At 38.7% G+C, this 13,106-nt stretch overlaps 1 protein-coding gene across 2 annotated transcripts in view; it reads right to left on the bottom strand.

Annotated features, from left to right (window-relative positions):
* The window catches only part of SLC12A2 (solute carrier family 12 member 2), a 91,758-nt gene that overhangs the window by 30,213 nt on the left and 48,439 nt on the right, over positions 1-13,106 (bottom strand). For both annotated transcript variants that reach the window (XM_081088823.1, XM_081088824.1), the window contains exons 10-14: positions 11,336-11,487; positions 4,615-4,722; positions 3,142-3,265; positions 2,030-2,131; positions 690-845 (exon numbers count right to left, since the gene is read on the bottom strand). In XM_081088823.1, coding sequence (XP_080944949.1) covers positions 690-845; positions 2,030-2,131; positions 3,142-3,265; positions 4,615-4,722; positions 11,336-11,487 — 642 coding nt within the window. The remainder of the gene's footprint in view (positions 1-689; positions 846-2,029; positions 2,132-3,141; positions 3,266-4,614; positions 4,723-11,335; positions 11,488-13,106) is intronic.

Below are 13,106 nucleotides of genomic sequence, written 5' to 3'. Positions count from 1 at the left end.
ACTGCAACTACTCTTGTAATCTCTTCCTAATCTATTCTGTTAAGCCAAAACCTTTTAAACCTATATCACTGGATCTTTCTTCTGTGTTACAGGTCACCGTAGTGAATAGTGGACCAATCCTAATATATCTTAGCATCCTGTTATGTGAAGATATACCAACAGTTATTAATAAAACACATTCAAGGTAATCTGTGACCATTTTCCAGTTAAAACATGTTTGTCCAATTTTCCCCACCACACGTAAACTAGTGGGAAGATAATAGGTCTTCTGGTATTTTGTGAATTCCATGGTATTACAGTAGGTACAGTAGGTAGATCGATCATACATACATATGCTTATTAAGCTATCAAGCTTCTATAATACTGCAAATCAAAGTCTTTCAAATAATAATTTTAAAATTTGTTGAGTGCAACAGAATGTTAAATATATGAATTTGTTATTTTTCTACAAATAAAATTAAATTTAATTTATGGAAAAGAGTGGAATTCCATAGAATAAAATGTCACAATTCTTTCATTAAAACTACATGTGTTTGGAAATAAAATATTTGAAGTTTTATACAGCCCTGGCCAATTTGGCTATACAAAGTACCATTTAATTATATATCAGATGATGCTTAGATATGAAAAATAACAAAGAACTTCTAGATGTTTGTAGCTTGAAATACTAAATAGAAAAGGTTACTGACCTGGCTTTTTATAGGTAACATAAATATATAGCCCAAGGACTATCACATATGTCAGCAATGCAGCCCACCAATTAATGACAAACATTACTATGCAACAAAGAATTGCTCCAATAAGTGATATCCACATATTGTAGTATTTGAATGCAGGACGCCATCCTATCAATAACAAATAAAATAGATTAATACAAGTCACTCACATACATCATCTATCTGCTTTAGACAATAGTTCATATGTATGCAAAAAATAACTTTCTTTCTGGCTGCTCCAAGAGAGGGCTTTAAACAGTAAGTATAAAGCTAATACATAACAGTAAAGTCATAGATCATAGATCATGATTTAATTTCACAATTCTTGACAGCCATGAAAAGGGCACACCTATTTACTTCCACATTATTTTATCTTACTAGTTCTGTATCCAATAAACTCTTTACCAAAAAAAGTGTAAATCAACCTACCATAGTGAACACTTAAAACTAAAGATGGTTTTTTAAAAAGAAGTTTAAATTGAGTCTTAAATAGTGTGCTGGTTTTCTTTCTTGATTTTTAGGGCTTCTCCACCTCCCCCTGCTCCTGAGGGGCAATCGGGGCCAGCAGCCACCTCTCACACCCACTGCCAGCAACAGCCCCGCTTGCACCCACTGCTGGTGCCAGCCCTGCTCGTACCCACTGCCAGCCCCTGGTGCCAGTCCCAATCGCTCAGTGCCACCAGCGTGTGTAAGCAGCAGCTGCTGGCCCTGAGTGCCCCTCCACCTCTCCCAGCTCCTGAGGGGTGATTGGGGCAGCAGCCGCCATTCGCACCCACTGATGGCACCAGTCCTGCTTGTACCTGCTACTGGCACCGGCCCTAATCACTCTGCGCCTTCAGCGGGTGCAAACGGGACAGGCGCCGTCAGCCATGGGAGTGGTGGTGGTGGGAGCAGGGCTGCTGGCAGACAGGGGACCAGGGGCCACAGCGGAAGGGGCTGGCCGAGACCCGCCCCTGTGCCCACCACAGCCTTGCGGCCCACAGTTCCTTTCAAGGTGCACAAATTTATGCACTGGACCCCCAGTATCATAATATTCTTAGAACTGAAAGAGAAAGCAGATAAATAAACAAAAATAAAACAAAAAAGCAAAGTAAGTCTTTCACAGTGCTGCTCAGATTTTTAAAACAAAATACAGAATATTATCAGTAAAGTTCACAATAAAGAGATCTTTGAAGACTCAATTTGACTCAATTATAAAGGCAGACTGAGCATTAATGAGCTAATCCCACACATACTATTTTTTAAAATGTGTTTCATTTCCTCTAGAATCAAAGACATTACATTTAAAAAACTTTTTAAAAGTGTAAAATCACCTGGAGATTTTGCAAGTGATGCATGGAATACTGAAAAATTGATCAGAGCATAGGATGCAAGGAAGAAGTTAGAGATAATTGGAGCAATAACGTTCAGTTCAGCTGCAAAAGAAACAAGGCATATTTATTGACATATTAGACATTTTTAACTTTTCAAAATTATGAATTATTTCAAAACTTTAGATAATGGCATAAAGCTACTCCTATATTGGCCATCCAGATTTAATAACTACATTTTGCCATGTACACTTCATGTACTTTTAAGAAATCAAATCTGAAACGTACAGTTGAAACCCCCTGTATACATCACTCTTCCAAAACTGGTATATTCTTTTTCCAATGCTATATAGTTTTACTACATATATAGTCAATCAGTATTATGTAGTAATGTTTGGGGTATTTTAAAAGTTACATGAAATTCGACTTTACACTTTCTATATTTGAAGTTTATCCATATTGATATGTAAAAACCAAGTTCATTCTTTTTTACTGCTAAATATTATTTTGCAGTTTCATTCTTCCACTGATAGATATTCAGGTTGCTTCCATTTTTTACTATTATAATTAACACTAAAACATTCTTGTATATGGGCACAAATGCAAGTTTCTATAGGGTACATTCCCCTAAAGAGAATTGCTGAATTTCGGAAAACTTTACTAAATGTTGCCAACTTGTTCTCAAAAAAGCAGCTATACCAAATACATACCTAGCAGTACATGAGAGTTAGTTTCCACACCTGGTGGTATAATCAGACTTTTAATAAAAGTCGAATGGACTGGTGATCAGAGGCAAAGAACAGATAAGTAGAGGCCCCACTTTTAGGGGAGATCCTGAAATCCTTTTCTTTATGCTATTATTGAATTTTTTTTTAGGGACAACAACCTAAGAGTTCTTTCTACCCCTAATGGGAACTTAGTGATAGTAAAAATTTAAGAAAATATGTATTGAGTGCTATTATTTGCAGTATTTTTTAAACATTCTTTCATTTGATCAGAAACTAATTTAGTAAACTAGGCAAAATAGCATTATTTATTATTTAATAATTCAATGTTTAGAGCTAACATTATAAATGCATTAAAACCTACATTAGCACACCATTTATTTGACTAACCAATTAAGATGAATCCAAGTGCAATTAAGAATGTTAAGATGTAACCACGAAGAGGTTCGTTATTTTTCCCATAACCTTTAGCAAACATCTGGAAAGCTGGGTAGATGTTGTCCTTACATAGAGCCTAATGAAAAAATGTAAACAATAAAATGAAACATTTTGACATACAGATTTGCTTATAGTGACAACTGGTTAGTCAGGAATGGAGTCCATGTTTCTAATTCTTTGTCCTCTTAATTTCCCCTATCTCATACTGCTTCACCTACATACTATACAGGAGAGTCTAACATTTTAAGAATCAGAAAGAGTATAGAATACCAAAAGTTTTTATCCACCTTACTCCCTCCCCATGCTGAAATTCTTTATGAAGAAGGAACCAGGAAAGAAGGCATACAAATAAAAGAAATTTAGAAGCTTGAGAAGTATGACAGAGATGGGAACTGCTTTACAACAAGTCCAAATACTAGACTTAAAGCAGATAAGAATCCTAATTACAGAACTTAATTATTTTTCTTAAAACAATACTAGAAACTGGTTGAGGGTGTGTGTGTGTGTGTGTGTGTGTGTGTGTGTGGTTAATCCTCACCCAAGGATATTTTCTCCATTGATTTTTAGAGAGAGAGGGAGAGAGACAAAGAGAGAACAACATCTATGTGAGAGAGACACATTGATTGGTTGCCTCCCACGTGCACTCTGACTGGAGCCGGGGACTCAGCCTGCAACTGAGACATGCCCTTGACCAGCATCGAACCTCCAACCCCTCAGTCTTTGGGTCAATACTCTAACCACTGACCCAAACTGGCCAGGGCCTGAAAACTGTTTTAAGAAAGATATCCTAAATCTTCACTGTACTAACTGGCTACAACTACAACATTAAAAACAAAGCTGCAGAATCAACGTTTTGTTGATTCGATTTAGTAATAAAAAATACTTCCTATTCAGTATCAGCTATTCATTTAATGCTCATTAAAAGGAGATAATATCTATCTCATTCATCATTATACTCAATGTGTAGCACATACTAGGCATTCAGACATCTGTAAAATAAAACATTTAGGTTGGCGTCATGCTATTGGAAACAAGATACCTTAATTCTTCCGATTTATGGTCTTGGACCGCACTCCTTATCTTTGGTACAACATTATGAAAATTTATGCTAACAGAGAATATCCAAAAAAGCAAAAAATTATTACTACTTCCAGAAACACAATTCAAAGACTACACTCTAACAGTATGTAAATGCACAAATGTTATATAAATATATATATTCAAATATATATATATATATATATATATATATATATATTCACATTCATATGCATAAAATTAAATATACCAGTCGTGTGTGTGTATGTGTATTATAATAATATATATCTGGGATTGACAGAAGCAATTAATTTAAAAATATTAACAATCTCAGACAATATTGCCTAAACTCTCCTTTAATAAAGGTTGTAATATGAAAGTACTTACCTGAAATATTTTGGGAGCACTCACAAGGGATGCTAATGCAGATGAAAGAGTGGCTGAAAAGATACCTGCAGAAATCAATGGAGCAAATCCTGACACCATGCTCATTACCTTAAAAAAAAGTGATAAAATAGAAAAATAAGTCTTAAAAACAAGAACATAATACTATACATCATTACTCTAATGAAGGAGACTAATATTGGGAAAAATCTGATAATAGTAAACAGTAATAAATTGTTATGGGCATTACAAATTCAGAAATAGATTGACCACTAGCACTTACCTTAGAAAACTTTTTATTTTATAAAATAAATGACACACAATGACAGAAGAGCATATTGAACCACCAAGGATCCATCACCTAGTTTCAACAATGACCTACTCAGGGCCAATCTGCACATTATGGTGAATCAAACTACAGATATCATCTATGTATATAAATGCCTAAGCAACTGGCCGACCATTAGACCGGCTGACCAGTAGCTATGATGCGCACTGACCATCGGGGAAGACACTCAACGTAGGAGCTGCCGAGCTGGGGTGATGCACCTGGAGCCAGAGGAAGGAGCCCGATTCCGGGGTGCACCACCCAAGAAACCACCCTCTCACAATCTGGAACCCCTCAGGGGATGTCGGAGAGCTGGTTTTGGCCCAATCCCCGCAGGCCAGGCCAAGGGACCCCACAGGTGCCTGAGTCCTCTGCCCATTGCAGAGGTCATGGGTCTGGGCCTTACAGAAACTTTCAGATTCAATTAGTTAAATGATGAGAAATGCAGGACCTACTGGGTATGGCCCCGACATCTGGCACCCATGCTGGCCCATCCACTTAATATCAATTTCCAGTGGAGACAGCATATTTTCCCACTACCAGTCTCAGTTGGGAAACTGGCTGTGGCTTCCCTCCTTCTGGGTGGACAATAGCACCAGTGGGCAACCTCCGGGAAGGGAAGGAGGCGAAAGAGCAGCTCAGGTGGGAAGGAGGAGGTTCCCGCTGCCACAGGACTCCACCTGGGTGGAAGGGCCTGCATGGGAGCCTGACATTTAGCAGGATCCTGCCCTAGGCCAACAATATTCCAGGCTAAGTAAATCCTGTTTGCTAAATAATTACATTTTGCAGTTAAATGACCACAAGTCATCAGTTACTGCCAAACTTAGGGTAAAGTGAGATGAAAGAAGTGAGACAGATACAGAGAGAAAGTGACACAATATTGAGAGAAGAGCAGACGGAGCCCGATTCCAGGGTGCATCACCCAAGAACCGCCCTCTCGCAGTCCGGGACCCCTCAGGGGCTATCAGAGAGCCAGTTTTTTTTTGTTTTGTTTTTTAATATATTTTATTGATTCTTTACAGAGAGGAAGGGAGAGGGATAGAGAGTTAGAAACATCGATCAGCTGCCTCCTGCACACCCCCCACTGGGGATGCACCAGCAACCAAGGTACATGCCCTTGACTGGAATCGAACCTGGGACCCCTCAGTCCGCAGGCCAACGCTCCATCCACTGAGCCAAACCGGCCAGGGCCGGAGAGCCAGTTTTGACCTGATCCCCGCAGGCCAGGCCAAGGGACCCCACCAGTGCACGAATCCGTGCACCAGGCCTCTAATATGCATATAAGATCTTTGGTTAATCTCTTCCCGGCCTTCCCCCTCTCCCCTTCCCACTGAGATTCATCAGTCTGTTTCATGTTTCCATGCCTGTGTGTTGAGCATCTGCCCCTGGTGGTCAGTGTGCATCACAGCTTCCAGTAGAACGGCTGGACAGTTGCTTAGGCTTTTATATATATAGATTGGTAAGAACTTTCAAAACCTGTAACTGCAAAGCCCTGTCACTGCTTAAAAACTAAATTAATTTCTTTACAGCACTAAATAGCCACACAGCATTCAAATTTCCCAAATTGTCCCTCATTTCTTGCTTTTCAAACTGGTTTATGCAAATCAGGATTGGCAAAAAGATTATACTTTACATTTAATGTGTCTCTTAAAAGTCTCTTTAAATCTGCAGGTTCATCTTTTCCTTTACATTTTATTATTCTTATGTCGTTTCTCCTATAAACCTTCCCCCCACTCTGGATTTTGCTGACTGCATTTCCACTTTGTTGTTTAACCTGTTTCTTCTCACCTCTGAATTTTAGCCAACTGCTCAGTAGATATGGAGTTAATCAGATTGAAGTATAAATTTTCTAGCAAGAATATTTCAAGGTGATGTGATATACTTCCATCAGGAAGGTTATTTTTTGGATGTTAAGATAATAAATTGGTATTACGTTTTTTGAGTGTTTGTTTTGCTTTCCCTATCTTTGTACATGTTCGAACATTTCCCAATAATGAAGTATTTTTTTAAAAAATGGATAGATCATTTAGATCATAAGACAATCAGATAAATCCAAACTGAGGGGTACAATGCAGAACACCTGCCCTAACTCTTCAAAGTGTCAGCATACTGAAAGATTAAAATAGGCAAACTGGGGACTCCTCTAGGTTAAAGGATTTTAAAATAACATGGTAACTAACTGCCATGCATGCTCCCAGTTTGGATCCTAAATGTGGGAAAAATAGCTATAAGCGACATTTGTGGGACAAGCAGGGAAATATGAATATGGTATATTTAGATAGAAGTATTTCATCAACATTAAATTGCCTGAATGGGATAATTGTACTGTGCTTGTACAGAATGTTTTAAATACTTCAAAGTGACTGTCATGTTGCAATGTCTACAATTTATTCTTATATGTTTGAGATGAGAAAGAATAGACATACATAGAAAGGAATGGGGCAAAATATAAACAACTAGTAAATATAAGTGAAGGGTAGGTACACAGATATTCATTGCACTGTTCTTTCTGCATTTTTGAAACTTGTCAAAATACCAAATTGAGCCCTGGCAGGTGTGGCTGAATTGGTTAGAGTGTCATCTCAGGTTTGATTCCCAGTGTGAGGGCACATACTTAGGATGCAGGTTCAGTCCCGGTAGGGGCACATAGTTGGAGGCAATCTCTCTCTCTTTCATTTCGATTAATTAGAAAATCAGATTTATGTATACAAAACTCCTCTTTATTTGAATGAGTCTGTACTAGACTTGATAAAGACAACGTACTTTTCTATTTTAAGGCAGCAACGCAGAAATCTGATTGGCATTTCAGTCACTGGGCAGAGACCAACATTTGTGCCTTTCATACACAATATCAATGTCAGAATTGGCCTGAATCATTAGTTGGACATGAATACTTTCTTTCATTCCTATGATTTTGCCTAGTCTTGTGACTAGCAAAAACAAACTTCTGTTACATAATTGATTTCAATATTTAGAACCACAGAAAGTGTAGTCAATTGCTTGAAATGATACAATAGAAAATAAAAATAATGCCATTAAAAATTTAAGTCCCAGATTTTTTATATAAAATTTATATATTCTACATAAAGTTTATAATTTTCTGAAATATATTAAATCCTCGACTATTCTGCTTGATGTGTTTACATAATACTGGGAAAATATTAGGAAGCAAAATTTTTACTTTGAATTAGTAGAACCATCTATTATAAAAATTTATATCTATTATAAAAATAGATGTTTTAGTCTCCTGAATCTATTACATCTTTTGTGTTATTTTCCTTCTAGCATTCTATGACTTAACAAGCAGCTCTCAAAATTATCTTAGTAATTCCTTCTCCCTTTATTTTATTTTTTTTTTATTATTTTAATTCTCACCCGAGAATATTATTCCATTGATTTTTAGAGAGAGGGAAAGACAGAGAGAAATACTGAAGTGAGAAAAACACATCAATTGGTTGCCTCCTGCATGCAGCCCAGGTAGGGAGGAGCCTGCAACCAAGGTACATGCCCTAGGGGTGGGCAAACTTTTTGACTGGAGGGCCGGAACAAAAGCATGGATGGAGTGTTTGTGTGAACTAATATAAATTCAAAGTAAACATCATTACATAAAAGGGTACGGTCTTTTTTTTTTTTTTTTTTTTTTTTAGTTTTATTCATTTCAAACGGGCAGGATCCGGCCCGCGGGCCGTAGTTTGCCCACGGCTGCCCTAGACAGAACTGAACTCAGGACCCTTCGGTCTGCAGGCCAGTGCTCTATCCACTAAGGCCAACTGGTTAGGGCTCCTTCTCCCTTTATATAACCTACTAGTGGCCCACTGCACAAAATTCATGCATGGGGGAGGGGGGTTTCCCTCAGCCCAGCCTGCACCCTCTCCATTCGGGGACCCTTTGGGGGATGTCCTAAACCAGCAGTCGGACATCTCTCTCACAATCTGGGACCGCTGGCTTCTAACCGCTCACCTGCCTCTGCCTGCCTGATTACCCCTAACTGCCCTCCACTGCCGGCCTTATCTCGCCCCCAACTGCCCTCCACTGCTGGCCTTATCTCGCCCCCCAACTGCCCTCCCCTGCTGGCCTGATCTCGCCCCCAACTGCCCTCCCCTGCTGGCCTGATTGCCCCTAACTGCCTCCGCCTTGGCCCCCATCATAATGGCTTTGTCCAGAAGGAAGTCAGATGTCCTAAAGATGGCCATGTGATCTGATATAATTAGCATATTACCCTTTTATTAGTATAGATTATTATTATAAATAGATTATATAGGATAGGATTGCTTAAATGGGTGGGGGGAGCCTTTTTCAGGAGGAGGAGATGCTCTTGGCAAACAAAAACACATAATCCCTATATCTGGACTGATAGCCAGCTATATGCACTATACTGCCAAACTGATCATGAAAAAAAAATGAAACAGCTTTCTTACACCTTATACCAAACAGCTGTTGCACTTAAAACCCCTCCTCAGCCCCCATCTTAGATTCTGCCTTTGCAGTTCACCAGATTAGGTTCTGACTGGTTGGTTTCTATGCAAGTCAGCGTCAAATGCTCCACCTCCTAGGCAGCCATTGACTCCTCGCAGTTCACCCAGATTTGATTCTGGTTGGTTTCTATGCCAGTCAGTGTCTCCAGGCCTATCTCCGGGCCTGATCAGAGAGCGGGGCTGATCAGCAGCCCCCGTGGCTGCTGGCAAGGCCTGGAGAGAAAGAGGGACAAGGGCTGATCAACAGCTGCCACTGAGGCTGTAGATCAGACCCTGCTTCTCTCTCCATGCCTCTCTCTGGGCCTGATCTGCAACCCCCTCAGCAGTCAGTGCTGGGTCACCATGGCAACCCAGCACTGACTGCAGGACTGACTTTCAGTGTTTGGTCAAGTCTTAAGTCATTTTGGATATTACAGACCCTGGCTCTTTATATATATATATATATATATATATAGACTCTCAGTTTCTAAAACCTATAACTTTTATTAAAAAAACTAGTGGCCTGGTGCACAAATTCATGCATGGGTGGTGTCTCTAGGCCTGGCTGGCTATCAGGGCTAATTAGGGCCGGTGGGGGGAAGAACTGTGGGAGGTTGGCTGCTGGCCCCCTTGGGAAAGAGGCCGCATCTGCTGCCACCCACCCCTGGTTCCCTGTCCCAGCCCAGGCCCCAAAGGTCCTGGCGGTGTTGGGAGATGGTTGCTGGGCACAGAAGGAAAGGACACTGCCATCAGCGCCCCGCCACCACGTGGTTCCCAGTTCCCTCCTCCCCCCAGCCCCCATTTCCTTGCCGCCGTGCTACCACCGTGGCAGGTGGGTGGCCCCCCAGGAAGGGAGAGGACAGGAGCAAGAAAAACCCTTGTGTTGAGGGCTGATTTTCAATAGATCGCAGCAAGGGGACTGTTCTGCTCTGTATGAAACTCTGACCCAGAAGCTGGTCGTCTATGAATGATTAGCACCAAGGGGCCGGCAGGCCGGGGGGAGGGACCGCGGGCGGTTGGCTCTGGGAGCGCACTAACCAGCAGGGGGCAGCTCCTGCGTTGAGCACCTGCCCCTGGTGGTCAGTGCGTGTCATAGCGACTGGTTGACCGGCCGTTCTGGTCATTCGGTCATAAGGGTCACTTTTAAAGGAGTATTTATATTTAAAGTAATTGAGATAGTTTAATTAGAAAACTAAACTCATTTCGGTTAGTTTGGATTTAAACTGCTCAAAATAAAAATGAAATACTTAGGTGTATATTTAACAAAATATGTTTAAGACTTGTATTCTGAAAACTACACAATGCTAATGAAAGAAATCAAAGAAGTTTTAAGTAAATGGAAAAGCATACTGTGTTCATGGATTGGAACACTCAACATAGTAAATATGTCAATGCTCCCCAAATTGATATACAAGTTTTTTGCAGATAGAATAAAAACATAAGATTATCCTAAAATTTATATGGAAAAGCAAAGGAACTAAAATAGCTAAAACAATTTTGAGAAAGGATAAAATGGGAAAAATCAATCAATCTGACTTTAAGACTTTTATAACTACAGTAATCAATAATGTATGGCATTGGTGGAGGAATAGACACACAGATCAATGGAATAGACAGAGAATCCAGAAATAGGCTCAGCAAACATAACAATATGTGAGATGCCTCCGATGCTTTCTTCCTTTCTGAAACAGTATTCTACATATATTATACTCTTGGTATTACCCTTGGAGGTCCTTCTGCTCTTGAATGGCTTCAGATTTTAACTTTTCATATTTTTCTGTTTGTCCAGTTAGTTACCTACAGTCTTTTTTTAAAAAATCTAGATATAATATAAAAACAGTCCTCCTATCTAAGTTACTGCTGTACTCTGAATGGTCAGATTTGATAGTAGTCTGACCTCTAGATAAATATAGAATGTGTATAACATAAATTTAATACTCACCTGGAAGTTGTTCATTAGGCCATAGGAACAAGGATTGCTTTCACAATAAGAAAAGTCAAAGTTTAATTTGCAGGCTGCAGAAGTACAGTTTGTTAGCTCTGTCACAATAGTATCATTAATGTTCCCGGTGGCATCCCGAACAACACAAGCACCTGAAGTACAAGTGACAACGAGAACAAATAATATAGCTAATGTTTATGTTCATTTCAAATGATATATACCCATAAAGAAATGATACTGACTGCATATAAACTTGCTTATATTAGCACACACTGCATTTACAGTTAAGATAGCTTTATGTGGAACAGAATTGGGAAAGCATCATTGTCCCCAATATCTTAATGAAATAGAACCTTACAAAGAGTAGTATCTACACATATACACTTAAGCTTGTGAAATATAGTTGTTTATAAATGGTATATTAGGAAAACTATTCCCTGGCCTATTTGGTTAATGTGTCCTTAAGCAAATATAAAAACCTTGTGTTGAAAGAGTTCCACATGGCAGAAGCATTTTCCTATACTTCAAGTACTTTATATTTGAAACCTATCAAAGATCAGACTTCAGGTAATTTCTTCTGTACAGGAAAACAATTTGAATATTAATAAATTATAATTCTATTTAAACCTTTGTCTCAAATAAGTCTAACCTGATATTAAGAAAATATATGTTATCTGTGGTTTGCTTAAAAATAACCTTTAGAGCAGAGTAAATGGGTATAGACGAAACAAGATTAACCATGTACTAATAATTCTTGAAAACTTTTTTGAGTCTGGGTAATAGTTATATTGGGCTCATTAGAAAATTTTCTCTACTTTTGTGCATAATTGAAAATTCCCATAATAAAAATTGTAAAAGTTTTCTTGAAGAAAGCAATTCATTATTTGAAATAACATATGATGTATAGTAAGTAATAATGGTTTCTTAGACCTCATATATTTTTACTTTTAAAGCATTTTAATACTATCTAATCAGATATAAGGCATTATAGCAACAACTGAACAATAAAGGGAAGAATATTTTAATGACTAAACAGACTACACATAGTTCTTTTCTTTCTTTCTTTTTTTAAAGAGAGAGAGAGGATGGGAGAGGTAGAGAGAGAAACATATGTACCCTGACCAGGGACCAACCCAAAACCTGGGTAAGTGCCCTGACCAGGAATTGAACCTGTGACCTTTTGATACATGGGGCAATACTCAACCAACTGAGCCACACCAGCAAGAGCTACGCATGGTTCTTTATTCTTAAATTTCTTCATCTAACTTTCAGAGCAGTGTTTGAAAAACCATATTTCCTTGAAGGTACTTCTGAAACCATAGGGATTGAGGCCTGTCTATGCCTAAAGCAGTTATGCTTTTATGTGTTTTATGTGTTTCACATTCCAAAAGCCTTCATTGCTTTGAACTAGTTACACAATCACTGGTGTAGAGGCAATCTTTACTGGTTCAGCCACTGAAGACCAGGGAGAAAGGGCTACTTCTATTGCTCCAAGGGCTAATGTAGGCAGAATAAAATGAGTATGTGGGCCAGTAGTGTTAGAGGGTCAGAAACAAACAGAAAACACTTATCTGCTACTGCTATAACAAATTAGTTTCTAATTTGAAATATAACCATTTATATCATTTGTGAAATTAAAACTAAATTTTCTTTAGCTTATGTATAGAATATATAAGAACACTAGGTAGAAACTTTTAAGGGAACAAAAATATTTTGGTAAGATTACAAATAGCATATAGTTTATTTGTTTTTTAAAAATTAGATTTATCTA

Source organism: Myotis nattereri, assembly GCF_964212035.1.
Source record: "Myotis nattereri genome assembly, chromosome: 4".
Classification (NCBI taxonomy): Eukaryota; Metazoa; Chordata; class Mammalia; order Chiroptera; family Vespertilionidae; genus Myotis; species Myotis nattereri.
Note: the sequence above shows the minus strand (reverse complement) of the source record. Positions and strands in the feature narration are given on the sequence as shown.